The sequence below is a fragment of the Lissotriton helveticus genome, chromosome 10, assembly GCF_964261635.1.
Source record: "Lissotriton helveticus chromosome 10, aLisHel1.1, whole genome shotgun sequence".
Lineage (NCBI taxonomy): Eukaryota > Metazoa > Chordata > Amphibia > Caudata > Salamandridae > Lissotriton > Lissotriton helveticus.
This window is the reverse complement of record NC_136071.1, coordinates 225,649,541-225,668,980: the sequence shown is the minus strand read 5'-3', so window position 1 is coordinate 225,668,980 and position 19,440 is coordinate 225,649,541. Positions and strand designations below refer to the sequence as shown.

The 19,440-nt window shown below is 44.7% G+C and overlaps 2 protein-coding genes across 2 annotated transcripts in view; one reads left to right on the top strand and one right to left on the bottom strand.

Annotated features, from left to right (window-relative positions):
• The window catches only part of SLC5A10 (solute carrier family 5 member 10), a 733,155-nt gene that overhangs the window by 351,068 nt on the left and 362,647 nt on the right, over window positions 1-19,440 (top strand).
• FAM83G (family with sequence similarity 83 member G) overlaps window positions 1-19,440 on the bottom strand; it is a 148,120-nt gene that overhangs the window by 91,330 nt on the left and 37,350 nt on the right. The window contains exon 2 of the mRNA XM_078665173.1: window positions 791-958. Within this exon, the coding sequence (XP_078521299.1) occupies window positions 791-958 (168 nt within the window). The remainder of the gene's footprint in view (window positions 1-790; window positions 959-19,440) is intronic.

The following is a 19,440-nucleotide window of genomic DNA, read 5'->3' as shown; positions in this document are numbered from 1 at the left end:
TTATCCCATCTCCTGCAAATACAATGATTACAATATAATTAGCTTTTGCCTTATCTTCTTTGACACAAGTCTTTCTCAGATGAAATAAAACGTTTACAGTTGTGCTATCTGGGAAAATGTTAGTGCTGGAAAATACCTTCTGGAAAAACAAGCGTGGTCCTCAGTGAATATTCTACAGTAACCCTTTGCTCGATGTTTTGTATTTGATACTAGTTGGGAAGTTCTTGATCGAGATCCACAGTGTAAATTCAGATTCACCTGATCCACAGGACCTCATTTTGGATCTCTGCATCCTCTGATACAATATATTTGTTTTACTACAATTTATGGATCTGTTATTTTAGGATACTTCACATCCTGTGTCGGGTGAGATGACAGAGGACTTTAAATTGGGTGAGCGGCATGTGAAGGATCACACTGCGCTGGGATGCACATCCGTCACCTACATTTCTCTATTGACTACAAACCACAAAAAACACACTGATCTTCCAAGTTTAAAAGCTGGGACTGCTGAGTAGAAGACGGAGGATTAACATCACAGTTTTTCAAAGGAGGGGCGGCGGGAGATTCCTACTACACAGAATCTCTTACTTTATAATGCAGTGAGAAGATGTACACAACTAAAATAACTCAGTCAGACTACTCAAGGCATTTTCAGTATGGTCCACTCCAGGACTAAAAGAGGAGTAAGTTGTTACAAGAAACTTCTCCACCCTACTGAAAATGTGCTAAAGTAGGTCTTTAAACCATGCATGTCCCTTCCACTTATACCATGGATGGCGGTACTCACTTTCAGGTGACCCTCATGCATCTGGGCCCGCTGGCACATCTGTAGAAAGTACTTGACGTTGGACTCGTCCAGGATGATGTAGATGGCGACCTTCCTCTTGAAGCTGGCATCCAGCATGTCCTTAAAGATGTCCACATCAGTAAACATGTCCATGACCACGGCCACCACCTTGGGGAAATGAAAGCATTGTTATGAGGAGCTCTGGGAAGCACAATGTCATTCTTGGTGAAAATAATTTCAGAGATCCTAAGAAGACCTCTTCCGGACATAACCAACTTTATTGCTTTCTGTGAGCGGTTTCTTGCAACTGCGTTACTTTTCTATATTACGATAGAGGATTGTTTGCTTGAAAAGTTAGACAACTCAATATTATTGCAATTATCACTTCTGGCACGAAAGCCATTTGTAAAAAATATGTTTTGGTTAAAAAAACTGATATTGAGTGAACTTTTTATTATGAGCTCCACTTTTTATTCCTAGAAATTCATATAAAACTAGGCATCTGATCTACAATAACTTCTAATTAAACATACACATTAACGTTCCAAATCCAACAGAAGTGCCATTGTAAATGATATTTTAGGTTACCCGCATCAGCATAGCTCACTTGTACCATTCCTATGGTATAACGATGCCTTTGGAGACTGCCATTTACACGTGTCGGGTTAAAAAGGAGAATTCTTTCCATGTTGAGGCAAATACAATGTTTATCTCTTCTCTAGCATAAAAACTGCTCATTGGAATAAAAACTGGCATAAAATAGAACTGTACTTTGAAAGGCCCTTGTAGTTTATTGAAAATCCTTTCATACTTGCTACCACAAGTTGTCTGGCGAGCGTCGAAGTGCTAATAATAAGGTTATCTTGCCAGCTTAGTTTGTGAACGCTGGAAAAAGAATCTACTTTAATTTCATTTACAGATTTTTTGGGCTGAAACTGACCTGTCGTCGTACGTGGAGGGTTTGTAAGCATTTCGAGAACTGCTGTGATCTCATTGGCTGTCACAGATTGAAATGTTTACTCCGAAACCAGTCACACACCACAGGAAGTTTGAAAACTGTACTCGAAACTGCTTTGAGGATAAAGGCTTAGGGGACCAGGTGGAGTTAAAGGGAGCAATACTCGAATTAGAGCAACTTGAGGGCATCCCAGAAGAGCGAACGATGGATGCTCTTTAATTAACAAAAATAATGAATATCAAATGTGAGAACTTCTAACTATAATGAACATTGACCTTCAAGAATGATTCCTGACCACCTACAAGAGGGGGTCTTCAACAACCAAAGAAATGACAGAATAGACAGGAGCTTTGTTTAGTTAGTATTTGAGTCCAGACACTATTCAAAGCCCTGCTGCCCAGTGGAGTGTGTTCAGTAACCTTCTCCACCCGCAGCCTACTGCGTACAGTGACCAGAACCTTCTGTGATGTAGGCTCTGAGGGCACATGGAGTAGGTGAAAGCTACAAGGCTGGTGCACTCAACCAAAAGTCATATTAGTAGGCTTTGTTGTCATGAGGAGTGGGCACGTGCCATGCCCTGGTATCAAAGCCTGCTGCTGTAGGCCATGAGCAGTAGGCTCGGCGTGTACATGGAGTGGGCAGAAAGTCTGGCCAATGGCCATGACCTTCACCTAAGGTCACTGTGCATGACAAATGGTCATGCACAACAGGTTCTGTGGCCATAGGGAGTTTGGATCAGAGCATGTCACGGTCATGTCACGTGACTAGAGCTGGCAGCGCGAAGCAATATGTTGTGAACAGGGGTGCATGGATTGGGCTTGGAAATATAGCATCACACATCCAAAAATACTGTAAACATTTTGTAGAAGGGTTTGTATTTTGAAATCGTCCAAAAATAGTCAGCTAGTTCTCCTTATGGTTTAATACAAAATCTAAAAACCACTGCAATTATCCAATTATGATGAGCAAGGCACCTATAACTTCCCCCCAGTGCATGGTTCATGGCTTCACCTGTGATGCCATGGGCAACATCAAAAACGACTTCAATAAATGTTGTTGGTACAGAAGCTGGGCCCCTCGGGATGAAGTGCTGGGTCAATTTGAAGGGTCGCTCTTGCATCCACAGCAGAATGGGTTTGGTTGAACTGCCTATACATTCACACCTAGGTTTAAAGGTGCTCAGAACAGGCCTTGACTCAAGATCAGGTCTTGAACCCAACAGTGGCTGAAGCACTCAGAAATGAATCTGCCAACTGACTCGTTAGGATCTTGCAGCCTGATTCATGTAGCCAATAGCGCTCGCAAAAGGGCCAGATTCTGAGAATCTGGCCCTTTGCGAGTGCGATTTTTGCATTTGGTATTCATGATCCCAAATGCAAAAATCGCTATTTAAGAATTAGCAAATATGCGAGGAATAGCATTTAAGGAATCTCTATTAGAGATTCCTCAAATGCTATTCATGACACATCAAGAAATTGCGATTTAGCACTTTTGGGGCCGCTATTTACCGAGAGGTCAGACCTCTCGGTAAATAGCAAAAACTCAGAGAAATGCTTTTAAAAGCATTTTTCTAAGTTGCATGTTGCACACACACATGTCCTTTGGACATGTGTGTGCGCAACACCTGTTCAAATGTGCTTTTTGGGGTGCTACAGGGTGTCCTTTGGACACCCCTGGCACCCTTAAAATCGCTATCTTATTTGCGAGTAGCAAATTGCTACTCGCAATTAAGGGATACTCCCCATTCATTCCTATGGGCCTCTTGGCCCATAGGAATGAATGGGGAGTTTTTGCGAGTAGCAAATTGCTACTCGCAAATAAAGAACATGTAGGAATCGCTATTTAATTAGCAATTCCTACATGAATGCCGTTTTGCGTGTCCTCAATAGCGAGTCGCTATGATTCGCTATTAGGGCCACGCAAAACGGCCTGTACATGAATCAGGCTGTTGGTCCCATGTATTACTAAGGCTAAGAAACGTTTTGTGTGCCGTGTTGGGCTTTTAGCCAGTCTAGCATCTAGTATTAGTTACAAGGTGATTACCTCTTTTTTTACAGGTGTATAGAATTAAGTGTATCCTGTTCTTAACATATGTGCCAGGCGTATGGTTTTATTTTAAGTTCTGCAACTCCAGGCTGAAAAGAATAGAATTTGCAGAATACTACTTGTCTCCCGCCCAGCTGCCATTCTTATATATTTCATGAAGAATTGAGGCGTATGTTGAAGATCATACAATTCTCGCGCCTTTGATGTTGTGGTACTCTGTCTGAAACAATCCTCTGGCTGAGCTTATTAGAGAAACCATTGACGATTGCCTATGCTGTGCCAGGGAATATCTCATCCCTTGGCAAGAATATATCAGGAAGACATGCATCACTTTGGGCAAACCATGTACTTTCTTTAAACTGATGAGCCTGCATAAAAACTAAAGAATACGGTTTACAAAATTGTTTATTGCCTTAAGGCACCGAGAGTGGGAGTCGATGGAGTTAGTGGAAACTCAGAATAAGGAATACATTTTGATTCTGACTACCCCAGGGCTAGAGCCTAATTTGGATTTCATACCACAGTCCGGGCATAGGTCTCATTTTACTAGATTTTGTTTAGGGATTATTAGATGGCAGCTATGTTTCACCCTGGGGCAGTTTGAGCTGATCGCGCATCTGTCCTTCTCTACCTGTGCGAGGAAAGTTCCCTGCAAAGCCTGCTTTATTTTGTATTCTTTTGTGGATATTATTCTTGTTTTACCAAGCGTTTTTTAATTCCTGTTTTAAGAGAATCAGGTTTTCTTGAGTGTAAATTGGCCCTACTACATCTGCAGAAGTTGAGCACTCCTGTGATTAGTGTTAATGCTTTGTTGGTTTCTCAAAAATGTGTGTGAAAGGAATGAATTGTCCTTTTACAGGTATTAGATTGATGTATTAATTCATTGTATGTATTTGTGGCTGTGTATGGTCTTGATTTTCTAATGTGCTTACAGTTGTAACGTGTCTATCGTATTGCATGCTTTTATGATCATTGTATAATGCTCGAATAAAGCTTATCGGCCGAATCTGCAATTATGGCCCAATCTCTTTTCCAATGTACTGCTTCTGATGTCACACATAATTTCATAGATGACGTAAAAAATGAGATTTACATCAGTGAAGCCTGTAAGGAACCCGGATACTCGGGGCTTAAGTCCATGGCCAGACCTAAGTCCAGGTCCTCCACGTACAACACATTGGGCATGGTCATACTCACCACATAGGCATGCGGAACACTTTCAGCACACCGTGATCCCACAGCTTTGTGTTCAGGCCCTGCACCCAAAAGGCTGAGGGGACTCAGAATTAAAGTGATGGTACTGGCCCTGTATTCAACTTTCGGTGGCAATGGGTAAAGAGCATGCTCAATCACCACATAGGGTAGCTGTAAAGGGCTGAAGACCAGGCCCTGTATCCATAGCACGTTGGTTCCAGATTATCGCAGAAATTGTGCCAGTAATATTACTGAATCTGTCATTCCAATAACATCTTTTGGGCATGTTTAAAATTGGGGCAAAGGTTTTTATCTACGGACAATACATTATGTTTGACATTTTTTTAGTTTTAGGACACAGGAGGAAATAATAATTTGCAAAGAATCCAACGTTTGGGAAAATAACAAGATAAAATTAAAGCTGAGTGACTCCAGTAGGCATGTTAAACATTGAGCTAATTTTTTAATAATATCAGTGGTGTAGGTGGAGGGGGGGTATGCGGTACTCTTTTTGGGAGCGGCGAAGGTGAGCAAGTCAACTGTCAACTACCAGCGAATCGGGACAATCAGGTTTTTAGAAGCCTTCTGAACTTTTTTTTGGGGTATTGTCGCAAGTGAATGGGAAGTCGGTTCCAATAAGAAGGGGCTAGGTGGGAAAAAGCTTTACCACCCAGGCAAGATTGTTTATAGCGTGGAGTAAGAAGTAATGATTTGGTCCGTGATCGAAGGGACCTAAGTGGCAGATATTTGGTAAATGCATCTGCTAGGTAACTGGGACCTAGGCCATTCAAAGATTTGTGGACAATGCAGCAGTTCTTAAATCTGATCCGCTTCTACACCGGAAGCAAATGCAATTATTGCAGAAGAGGGGGGGAGGCCTTTCGGAGAGGGGCATTGGAAACCAAATAAGCCGCAGTGTTCTGGACGACTTGCAATCTGTTTAAGGAGGCTTCGTTAGCTGAGATCAGCAAATCTTTGCAGTAGTCCAGGCGGCTTAGCACTAGTGCTTGGATAAGAGTTTTTCGAGTGGTTAAAGGTAAGAAATTGAATACTGTGCGGAGAAGACTTAGCACATGGAAGCATGCACCAACAGTAGTTGTTGCGTGCTCTTTCATTATTTGTTTCTGATCTAGACGGACTCCCAGATATTTAACCACCTGTTTGGAAGTCGGCGCAGAGCCCAATTCCTCTGGCCACCATCTTGGGGACCACCTCACCGATGCATCTCCAAACAATATGACCTCAGTTTCCCCCGCATTAAGCTGGAGGAAGTTATCCCTCATCCAGTCAGCAATGGCAATCATGACCTCCGAAAAAGTAGACTGGACATTGGGAATGTTTTTATCAAAGGAAGGTAGGAGCTAAGTATAATCAGCATAAGATATTGGGACAAATCCTGAATTCCTCAGTAATCCCGAAAAAAGGAAGTAACATATATGTTAAATAAGGTAGGGCTTAGACAGGAGCCCTGAGGTACTCCCTTAGTCAGTCTTGTAGCCTTAGAGCGAAAGGGGCCTAAATTAATGGTCTGAGTTCTGTCAGACAGAAAACTCGACATCCATTGTAGGGCATTCCCTTGGAGGCCAATTTCTCTAAGTCTCCTGAGCAGAGTCTGATGGGAAACCATGTTGAAGGCTGCAGATAAATCAAGGAGCACAAGAAGCAGTGCTTGTCCGTTGTCCAATGACATTCTTATGTAATCGGTGACTGCAACCGCACTGCACTAATATACATTACATATAATTTTAAAAGAAGAGTATAGGTAATTCCTACTATGTAGTTATACCTAGATTAGGTATAGAAACTCTTTTAAGTTTTAATGAACATCACAGGACAATACGATTCTTCTTGGTGCAAAGAAAAGGGGATTACTTGCTTTGAATTACTTTAACTTGAAAAAAGGTTAAACACACTAAAATGCTAAAAAATACAAAATTAATAATGAATTATGGAATGGGAATTAAAAAGCATTTTCAAAGTAAGGTATTGGTCCACCAGCCCTGTCATTGAAGTGCACTTCTTTTTAGATGGATACACACTTGGAAAAATACTAAGTATGGGCGGAAAATTCGTTCCGCTTGCGGAATTTGCAGATTTTTCGCGATCCGCGAATCACGGCAAAATCCGCGAATCCGCGAGCGGGACGAATTTTGCTCAGGAAGCACTTACAGGGTTACAGCAGGTGCCCAAGTTGAAGCTAATTTCTTTGTAACCATTTACAAAATGGTTACAAAGAAATTAACTTCAACTTGGGCACCTGCTGTAACCCTGTAAGTGCTTCCTGAGGCGCCTCGTTGCCTACTTGCAACTATTCTCTGACCCTGCTTTGACCCTCGAAGCAGGGACAGAGAATAGTTACAATTAGAAGCCCGGGCCCAGCCCACACACACTAGGCTATGCAACCTCTTCCCGCCCTTTCCCCCACTGTGATGGACAGCTCACTCGAGGGACCTCGGCGCCTCTGGGCGAGGTGGCAAAGTTACAGACACACGGGGTCACTGGAGACAACTCTTCTGGGCCTTTAGACAGCTGTAGTGCAGGAAAAGCACGATACATTTACCCAACGAGGTAGCACTTACTGCTTTCTCCTCATTTGCTGCGCTGATCGGCCTCTGACCCTTTATAAACGAGAGGCATGTGAACTCGCACAGAAGCCCGGCCTCAGCCCACACACACTAGGCTATGCAACCTCTTCCCGCCCTTTCCCCCACTGTGATGGACAGCTCACTCGAGGGACCTCGGCGCCTATGGGCGCGGTGGCAAAGTTACAGACACACAGGGTCACTGGAGACAACTCTTCTGGGCCTTTACCCAGCTGTAGTGCAGGAAAAGCAAGATACATTTACCCAACGAGGTAGCACTTACTGATTAGCCACTAGAAAGTACTCCAGTTAAGTATGGTGCTAATCGCAAAACAATCCACGATTTCGCGTGAAAATCCACGAATTCGCAGAATTATTTGCGATTTCGCGCGAATTTGTGGACCGCTGATTCGCAAAATTCATATTTTCGCATATTTGTTTGATTATATGAAGGTGGCAAGACAGCTAAAGCTATCTCTAAGCGAAACATAATGAAAAAGAACAGCAACATTAGCAAATGGTTTGAAGCGGTTGCTGAACTGTTGAGCAAAGCAGTATAGACATTGCTTTAACCCCTTGCGCACTACGCAAATTCCCCTGCTGTACGGGCAAATTAATGAGTGGGCGGGGTTCGGATGACCCAGGCCATCCTCTGCACACGCCCACCGTGACGTCGGACGGTCGGGTTCGTCCGCAGTACGCAAGGGGTTAAAATAGGCCACAGTGAAATGCTGGGTCAATCTCCTCACATAATTCTGCCTAATCTCGTGTAATTTTGCGCAACTCATTGGCAGAAAATAGGCTCCCTGCAGCCCCCGCGGTGCAGGGGGGGCCCAAAGCTCCTGGGGCCTCCTCAGCACCTTGAGTCCGGAGGAGGGAGTGGGGGTCATTGTACCTTGCAGGGAGGCCACCTCAGGTTTCGTGAACTACGCTACAGCAAATGAAGTTAGTTACGACCACCCCTACTTTAAAATGGGCAGGTACTGTCTGATACTGACTGGAATTAACCGTGTTCCGTTTAACAGGACAAACCTTGCCTTTTTCACGAGGAGTTCTTTTATTAAGGAATTTGGAGTTTAATGCAGTCCTGAATGACGCATACTTTTATCAGATGACCATGACTTTCCTCTGAAGGTTGTAATCCTCTGTACAAGTTTTCTGCCATTGGCGTCCAAAATACTCATCCTGACGAACGAAGTTGAAGCCAGGTGAGCATTCGTAAATCGCAGTACCCTCTTGGCACACCTTTGAGAGTATTCATTATATATGTTCACGCTGTCATTAAGTGCACTTCTGGGTCACTCCTCATACAATAGTTATCTTATAAAAGCCCTTAAAATATATAAGCCCAATAACAAACATCTTCGCTGTAAATAATAAAAAGGTTTATTGACGCGAACACACGCTTAATCTCCGGCAGGCGCGGAGGTATGTGCTGACTTCCCCTTTGCGTGCGAAGGGACGGTACGTAGGATCAAGAATGCGTGGAATGCAGCGTCAGCGCGGCGATCTGATTGGCCAGAGTGTTTTATATACAGAGCGCGAGGGCACAGAACCGGATAAACAAGGGCGGGCGGTACAGAGGCTGAGTGACAGGGGGGCCTTTTCGTTCGCCAAGAACTGATGCTTTTTTAATGAAATTCTTGCACTAATCTTAGCTCAGCAAGAAAGGTAAGGTTATCTTTGCTGGGGTGTTTTTCAACTTTCAAAAGACCGACGAGTCAGCCTGAGAAACAGACGGTACTCTCTCGGCTCAATCTATTTTTTCACTTATATTTCACACTTTCCGTGTTCCAAGATAATACATTCGCCTTCTTTGTTAAGGTCAGACCCCAGTAACTTTATTTAAACATTCTTGCCATTGTGCTGAATTATGCCGGTCATTAAGTGGCCTACTGAATTATGTCACACATTCTGTGGCATTTTCTACCTTTTTGACTTTTAATTACTCATAAGTGTCAATTTAAAATGCTTGAAAGAATACAAAGGCCTCTCAAAAAAGAAATCTATAAACATTCACCATATCACATTTAAAATGTTATTCACCATCAATTACTGAGTTGGTCTTGCTTGGAAGCAATAGAACACAATTTTATCATTACTATCATGCATACAACTACAGTCTGTTTAAAACGTATACAGTATTGAAGCCAGCTCAACACAAACCAGGTACACATTTATTCACATGAAAAAAATAAACCTCTTTTATACTGCTCCCTTTTAAAACCTATCTTCCAGAGTACAGGATATGCCTTACTCTGTGTTCACAGTGTGTGACTTTCGGAAATACCATGAACCAACCAACAGTAAACAACCCTTACAGATCCATATATGCATTACATATCAAACATGAAAGTTTCTCCTCTGATTATGGTACAAAATGAAGATATCAGGCCTAAACAGAGACAAGACGTATGGGATTCTTCGAATCTAACGTTACTGCTGCTTTCAGAACATTGCGATGTAGATCTAAATTGCCATCACTATTTTTTTGACATTTGATCATCATTACATCGTCTTCAGACTGTATTTAAATTTAAAGTGGTTTGACCCACTGTGATGGCACAACATTAGAGATATTAACACAATCTGACATGGTGCGAATCCACACAAAGACTTTTCTGCATTCCTAATTATTCTCACTTCCTGCAGTTGCAACATGGAAATTCACCTTTGTATGGCACTATGATCACTAGTGGTATCCTTATCTAAGAGAATGAGTCGGGGGAAGTGGACAGGATAAGGTAAACTATCAGGTGCAATAGATGAAAGGAAAATATAAAACATAATTCAGTTGGCGATGACTAGGTCTTTATACAACATTACAAATATATGCCTCCAACTCTTCAACATAAAATATGGGATGGTAGATTGCAGAATTTTGATGAACAATTTAATTGCGATAGTGAGGCGTCAAAGAAAACCAGAAATAACTCCACATCCTTCTGTCACGGAAGGCCTGCCTGTGGACCTAATGCACTTAAATCAGAGGATCCAGATGATTGTAAAATGTGGCATAGTCTATCACTGAAGAAATTTCCCTCAGAATTAACTGTACCAAAACCTCCAATACTAACCAACTAAAAAAACCCCACAGGTAATTGAGTAAGTACAATGGTCAGAATGGCATGCAGGGTTATAACTGAGATAATTTGAGATCCATCCCCCCACCCAAAGTATTTAAAAAAAAGAAAAATTATGATCTGCTGGATCTCAACATATATAAAAGAAAAATGTTAAATGTTGTCCTTTGCCTTCCATTTTCCCTTACTCATTTTCTGGCTTGAACATGGAGTGGTTCAAATTTGCAGCTTCTGTATGGTTGAAATTGTAGTTAACTATAAACAAAAAAAACCCAGGTGGAGGGGGGGGGGGGCGGGAGGTAGTGCCCTATATTCACTGCTGCTCTAGGGCTAACAAAATAGCCATAAAGAATGGGTGACCGAACGGAATGCAATTAAAGAAATTCTCGAAATGGACCAAACAAATACAATTTGTTCGGACAGGCAACTAACTTCATTAGTGCAAGCTGAATTAAAAAAACGAATGAAACCATATATCTTTATGACCAATCATTGGTGCTATTTATTTTCACTTTTGGTTTTATATATACTGTGTTCAAGAGTATCAAAATTAAGTACAGAAAATATACACATTCACAAACATCACAAATATGTAAATACAAAATTTCACAACAAAAACATAGCTTGTGACAGGGAGGAGCTTTTCGTGCATCCGAGATGGACGCGTGAGCACAGGGCTCCCGAGACCTTCGCCACCTCCCGCATCTATCCTGAACTTTATCCTGATTATGACGACGGGTTATTGAAGATGCAACCCAGTTGATATAATAGCTGCTTTCAAAAACCGATTTGGACTCCGGGAACCGTAACTATGGCACTTCGAACTTTTGCAGCCTGCTCCATTGCACTGCCCGGGGCTCAAGTCAATGTGGCACCCAGGTGGTAATTGAACAACAACGGCCTACGGGGCACTGCTCACAGCCCCGGAGTTAACTTTCGGTTTTGTTTTTGGCTCCTCGGCTTTCTCCTGTCTAGAGCCGCTCTGGCGACCCGGGATGCAGTCTGTCCCCGCAATCCCACTGTGTGATTGCCACCGAGTGCCTCCGGTCGTGTGAAATCTAGCTGGAATCTGGTGTTCTGGTGAACCTGGTGGGTGAATCGAAAGGAGCCATTTTTACCAGGTCTCGAAAGCCCCTCAGGGGCGCAACATCCAATATGGCGGGCAAACCAGACAGCGAGAAACGGAAGACCAAGACCGTTCACCGAGGGGGCACTATTCAATCGAATATCATGGATCGCTACACTCATCCTAAGGGGTCCCCCGGTGGTCCATGTAGGTCTCTGGGAGATGCGGGAGACGACTCAGCGGCCGTGGATGACTTGACCCTGCGTGATGTCATGGGCGCCATTGCTAGTATGAAGACCTCTATCGGCCAACAATATGAGGCTCTGGCCTTAAAGCTTGACACTGTGGCAATTGATGTCAACTTGATCAGGGCGGATTTATCAAAGACTAATGAAAAAGTCAAATCCTTAGACTTGAAGACCTCCAGCCTCACGACTGATGTGTCCGACTTACAGACGGAGGTTCGCAATCTACGATCCTCCAATGATCTCTTTTCTCGCCGGCTGGAGGATTTTGAAAGTCGGGCCAGACGCAACAACGTACGTATTATTGGGGTCCTTGAAAAACCGGAAGATCCAGTAGTTGATCTCCTTGTCGAGGACCTCATCTTGCCCCCAAAGGCCTGAGCAACTTCTTTGCGGTGCAACGTGCGCACAGAGTGCCGGGCGGGAAACCCAAGCTGGGCGCCGCTCCGCGTCCTATCATCGCCAGAATTTTCAACTTTAGGGATAGAGACGCTATCCTGCAGGCATCGCGGGTGGGTGGCCCTACGAAGTTTGAAAACACTACGGTGAGCTTCTACCCAGATTTCACCCAGTTCGTTCAGAAACAAAGGATGGGGTATCAGGGGGTGAAGAGACGATTGAGAGACATGGGTATGAAATATGCGATGCTCTTTACATCTCGGCTCCATGTAGAATACGAAGATCGGACGATTTTCTTTGACCGCCCTGAGAATGTGAGTGACTGGCTCGATACGTTGCCCATGCAGCGTGACCGTTCTGAACATTCCGGAGGAGCTGAAGGTGGCCCGTTGGAACAGGAGTGAGCAGTGGCTTCGGACTTTCTGGACATTGCGCACAACTGGCAGCTGTGGTTCGATGACTTTTATACTTGCACTGTTTGTGATGGGATACCCAGAGGTGGCGGGGGGGGTGAGACTCTTTCCTCCTCCGGGTTCCTTTTTGTAGACTAGTTTTATGTTAGGGCGACAGGCACACTGCAAGTTGGGGTGGCTTTTGAGTCTAACGCAGGGGTGCAGGGTGGGGGTGTGTGTTTTGGGTATTTGTTGGGGAGGGGGGTTTGTGTATGTTTCACTTTGTTTCAAGGCAACGCATTGTTTAACTTTTGGACCTGGGTGCTGTGCTCGCTGTGGGGTGGATTCTGCATTTATTTCTTGGGATGGGGGGTAGGGGGCTGAGGTTATTGTGCTGGAATGTTAACGGGTTGGGGGATAGGATAAAACGTGGTGTAGTGCTGCAGCTACTGAGACGCCTCTCCCCTGATGTAGTGTTGCTACAGGAGACTCATCTGATCGGAAACACATGCCATGCCATGAATCGACGGGGTTATCGTCTTGTGGCACACTCTGGATTTACCACTGGTTCTAGGGGGGTGGGTATCCTGGTCAGGGGTTCCCTCCCCCTGGAGGTTGATGACATAATCCTTGACGACAGGGGGCGCTACGCTGCTCTCACTGGCAGATGGGAGGGGAAGACTGTCTCACTGCTTTCTGTTTATGTTCCTCCCGGCTTACAGACTACGACCTTCGCTGATTTTGAGAGAGTAATTTTGGGGCTTCCGGAAGGCATCCTGGTGATGGGTGGAGATTTCAATTCTGTCATCTCCGGTAGGGAAGACCGTTACCCCCCAGGGATCTCACAAGATCACACTCTTGGTTGGGTGACTTCTTGGAAACGCTGGGATTGGTAGATTGTTGGATGCTACTGCATCCGGGACATTCGCAATACACCTTCCACTCTGGTGCTCACGGCAGTCTCTCTAGACTGGATTATGTCCTGATGCCGGCGGCGCAGGCCTCTTCAGTCAGGGAAGTCAGACATCTGGCTAGGGGTATTTCTGACCACTCCCCACTGTGGCTTATGATGGATACGAAGATGGGAACTGAGGGTCGAGGGGCCCCGATCAATCCTTGGTACCTCCGTGACCCCAAAACCCGGGCGGAGTTGATCAAGTCTCTGGATCATTATTTTGCCGAGAATGTGGGGTCTGTGTCCTCTTCTGTTTTGCTGTGGGAGGCCTTCAAGAGGTTATCCGTGGCCAGGCGCTGTCGTTAGTTGCTGGTGCAAAGAAAAGCAAAAACGAGGCGGTAGTCCGCCTTGAGACCGAAATAGCTGAGTTGGAAGGGGATTTGGAATTTTGTACCACTCACGACAAGATTCATCTTCTCAGTCTTAAACAACTTGACTAAAGGGCGTTGGTAACGGATGCCGCTAAAGTTATGAGTAGAGAGCAGCAGGGACGTTTATATGATGTGGGTGATAAGGCTGGGAAATTGATTGCTTGGTTAGATAGAAAGGAGAAGGCGAGTCGTGTGGTCCCTGTGGTTGAGAGAGTGGACGGAGTGAGAGTGACTGATCCTGTTGAGATTGTGGAGTGTTTCGCGGAATATTTTCAAAAAGTGTATTCCCCAGTATCCGATAGACCAGAGGAGGACTCCCATCTGCTGCTACGGGACATTGCATTGCCTTGCCTGTCGGATTCAGATAGGGAACGGATGGACGCTGTACTTTCCGTTGACGAGGTGGCAACTGCTATTCGTTCTGTACGCTCGGGTAAAGCTATGGGCCCTAATGGTCTCCCCATCGAGCTTTATAAACTGCGTCCTGACAAAATGGCGCCGTATCTTCTCTCTATGTTCCGGGAGTCGCAAGACATCGGCTCTCTCCCTCGTGATCAGCGACTTGCGACCATTGTGGTGATTCATAAGGAGGGGAAGCCGCGGGATCGCTGCGCATCTTATAGGCCTATTTTGCTTTTAAATGCGGAGCCCAAGATCCTCGCAAAATTGTTAGCAAACCGTTTGATAACAGTGATCAGCGACCTGATCCATCTGGATCTGTCCGGTTTCATTCCACATCGCAATACAGCATTGAACTTGCGGCGCTTGCATGGCGTTCTTGCGAGAGCAGCGTCACTACGTGAACCGGCCATCTTGGCTTCCTTGGATGCTACGATGGCCTTTGATACGTTGGAATGGCCGTATCTCTGGGCCGCTCTTGCAAAGTTTGGTTTTGGTCCTGGTTTCATCGGCTGGGTGAGACTTTTGTATGAGGAACCATTGGCTCAGATTGTGGTGAATGGTCAGGTTTCTAAGTCTTTTATTCTTGGGAGGGGCACGCGGCAGGGGTGTCCACTGTCCCCGCTACTTTTTGCTCTCGCCTTAGAACCCCTGGCTGCTTGGTTGCGGTGGGAGCCATCGATGAAGGGGATTCGGTGGACCTCGGATTTTGAGGACCGAATATCGCTCTATGCTGACGATATCTTGTTGTATCTTACGTCGCCTCGAAAGTCGCTGATTGTCTTGCTTGATGTGTTGAGCTCGTTCGGGAGAAACTCCGGCCTTGTGATTAATTGGACTAAATCCTGTGTCTATGTACTCTCGGGTGACTCTCCTTCTTTGCCACGCGGTTGTCCCATGCAAGTAGTACAGACGGGGTTTAAGTATCTGGGGATCTTTATCGCCTTGGACCCCGTGGTCCGTTATGAACGTAATCTGCTTCCCCCGCTCCAATGCTTAAAATCCGACGTTGTGGCCTGGCGCAGACTGCCATTGTCTCCCCTCGGGCGTGCAGCTCTTTTCAAAATGATGTCTTTACCGCGGTTCTTATACGCGCTGCAAAACACACTTGACGTCGTTCCGGCGAGCTATTTTCGGGAGGTAGAAAGTTTGCAGAGACAATTGATATGGGGTGGGCGTTCGCGTATCGCCCTCGCCAAGCTGACGCTTCCCTGGTACGACGGTGGTATTGCACTTCCAGATATAAGGCGATACTATCGGGCTTCCCAGCTGGGAGCGATTAATCATGGAATGTACGGTCCTGCGTCAAATCCTGCGTTTGAAATGGATAAGTGGCTGGCGCCGGGTGGCGATTATAACAGGGCGCTTTACTCCAAATCTGCTGGGCAGAAACTTTCGGGACCCACTAAGACAGCGGTGCGAGTGTGGCAATGTGCTAATGCGGCAATGGGATGGAAGGATCGACTGACTAGAGCAACTCCGCTCTATGCATCTGAAAGACTGGGCAGCCTGTGGAAGACGAAACGTTTTGAGAAGTGGGATATGATTGGTATCTGCAGGGTGAATGATATCTGGACCAAAGGTAGGGTCAAGACCTTTGAGGAATTGAAAGTAGAATAGGAGTTGAGTGATAAGGAGTTCTTCCGCTACGCGCAGATTCGCCACGCGCTGAGTTCGGTTTTTCCTGCAGGTACCGTTATCCCGGAATCATCCCCGCTTGAAGATCGGGTGCTTGACGGATATGTTCCCGACAGCACTATTTCCCTGATATATAAAAAATTGATTAATGATCGGGTTGATTTGTTGGTCCACCTCAGAGAGATTTGGACTTGTGACGGTCTGGAGTTGGACGACGAGGACTGGCAATCGGCTATATCCTCACCGAAGGAGGTCGCGATTCCGGCTCGTCTCCGACTCGTACAGCTCAAGATCCTGCACCGGATTTATGTGACCGGCCCTCGCCTGATTCGTATGGGATATCCTGTAGAAGGGTTGTGTAAGTGTGGATGCGGTTTAACTGGTACTTTCCTCCACATAATTTGGGAATGTGCGGAAGTGGTGCTGTTCTGGAGTCAAGTGCATGCTGTGATGGAGGAGGTCACGGGTATGGCGCTGTTGCCGGAAGCAAGGCGTTGTCTGCTGAATGTTTGGGAGCCGAATGATTATGATGTGGCGCAGACTCAGTGGGGGACCCTTGGGAATATGATTGCCAAGAGAGATATCGCGCAATTGTGGGGCTCCCAGAGACCGCCCACGGTCCTGGCATGGAAAGAGAATATGGACTGGTGTATGTTTAGAGAGAAGACGGTGTATGTAGCGCGTGGCAGACCTAAGAAGTGGGGTAAAGTCTGGGGCCATTGGAACTCCTACGGGGTGATATATGTACACCTCCCCTCGTGGATGCTCCGGATGTTCCGTCTTCCCCCTGACCTGACATTCCTAATGATGTTTATGCTTTGATGTCTATGACTTTGAATTTCCCCCCCCTGCACTGATGATTTGTATCATCATGCATCAAATGCACTCCCTTCCTCGCTGAGCGCCCATCCAGCTGTACTGACTTTTATTGCCTTGTTTGTTTATGTTTATTTGAAATAAAAAGAAATAAAAAGAAATATAAAAAAAAAAATTAAAAAACACAGCTTGTGATCAATCTTGGCCAATCCCAACCACACTTTTTTGAAAAAATGATACCTGGTGATTATAATAGTCCTTCAAAAGAGTTTACAGTGAGGTTGCCTGGGGAGACAACAGGTAGCTTCTTTTTAGTGCCAAAATATGCCATAAAGAAAAAAATACTTGAACACATCAGGGCAGTTCAAAAAAAAGATGTCAAACATTATTTACAACAACATAACAGCAATTGGAAGACCATTAGATACTATAGCATAGCATATGTACCTAGAGACGAAAGGGGAGGAAACACAACATTGAAATTACGCCAACTAGAGTCGAGATTCATTGTCTAATTAATAACCAAAACCCCAATGAGACTGAATGCTGATGAGAAACTTTTTATACATTTACAACTGATTTCTTGGTATAATGTAGAATGCTGCAAATCTATAGGACGGATTACATAGGAAGTGATGATAATGACAAATACACGCTGGTACAACAATTGCTCTTAGATTTTTCTGTTGCAATGGAAGCACAGTTAATGTTTACATTTCATAGGACTTGATAATGGCACTTAGCCTATAATGTACTTTGATAACATCAAGCAGATGAACAATACACATGGCCTACTGGGACCAATATGTTCTTGAGCCATAATAGGACGCGATAACACACAGACTAACACAATATAATAAAATCATTATTAATGTTGTATGAATGTAATGAGGGGATAATACAATGCTATAGTGGCACTTAGCCTATAGTGAACTCTGATACCTGCCAACGTAAAAAAAAATCACTGAGTGAGGAGGGGCGGGCCTGGTGCTGAGAGCTAACTAACAGGCACTCTGCCCCTCACCAAGCCCCCTCACCCTCTCCAAAAATACAAAAAACTAAGGGTCATTAACTTTCAGAAAATCCTGTTTACAGTGGTTTTCAGCTCATTTTACCTGCCACCATGTGATTTTGGCTCCTCACTGGGTGACTATATGAAGGGAGCTGAAATTGTGTGACAAACGGTGGCACCATGTGAGTTGGCAGGCCTGTACCATTAAGCAGATAAACAACACACATGGCCTGTTGTGAATATGGCACTGAGTCATAACAGGATGTGTCAATACACAGACCAACACGACAACAAATAATTATCTTCAATGCCGCATTAATGGAATGAGGGGATGACACAATACCTTAATGATATGAGAACATACGCAAATACATGGTATTACATAGCTGATGAGCGGTGATCCCATAATGACTTTAATAACATATTGATTTGGCCAGATTGTATAAATATAAACAAGAACTTCAAGTCCCATAATGCATTTGTAAAGTAACATATTTTGCAAGTATGAAATGCAACAGTGAGAAAGGACTCACTGACCGTGACAAAGACCTTTGCGTCGAAACGCATAGGTTGGAATGTAATGTGATCGCTTTTGTGATTAAAAAGGAATTGTGAATTTGACCCCCTGGAGTACAGCATTCTTCATCTTATTGTAGAGGAAAATATCTCTCGGTCTCTCTCGGCAAATTGCTGATAGCCCTCTACAAAAACTCTAGCATACACTTAAAATTTCATTTTTTTAACCGAACGATTTAAGTGGCAACCGCCATCTTAGATCAGTCAATAAAAAAATTCCTTCTGCAGGCACACTTGAGTAATGATGGATGCATGTGCTTATAGAATGATGCACCTATTGGCTTTGCCAATGCGTCTGTTCAAAGACACTGTATTATAAGGAAATCGTCAAGCCGCAACCCACCTCCGTAGCAGGGCTCTCATTTTTAAAGCCACATCTGAGGATGCCCGTTCTATATAGTTGTCAAAAGTTGCCATTGTGCCAATGGAAGCAAGGAAAATAGATCCACCTGCTCCCTCGTTAGGTAGTAAAAAGACAGTCATCCCTTGGGAAGCAATAGGCCACTCTCCCCGGCACCAGTGCCACTGAACCTACTGCCCTAGTAATAGCTGAACCCATGCCCTTGGATGGCTGAGAGCAGAGAAAGGTCCTTAACAGTGCGAAGGAAGGAAAGATCCAGCCACTCCTGTGGGAGAGAATCTGGCCTGACTGCGCCTACCGCTGTCCCCTGGGCTCAGGTGGTGCCATATCAGATATACCTGGCCCGGATAGACACTTCAAAGAGTTTGCTTGTGTATTAGCCCTGTATTGCTGGGTGTTGCTAAGTAAATAGCAACGATCTGAATGCACTTTGAGTCCCTTGTTGGTGCTGATCGTACGACAAGTTAGTGCTATCAGTTTCATTGCTACAGATAGCGTGCAAGCTTCTTTGTTAAACACATCTTATATAAGGGAAGAGTGTTATCCTTAGTGCTGAA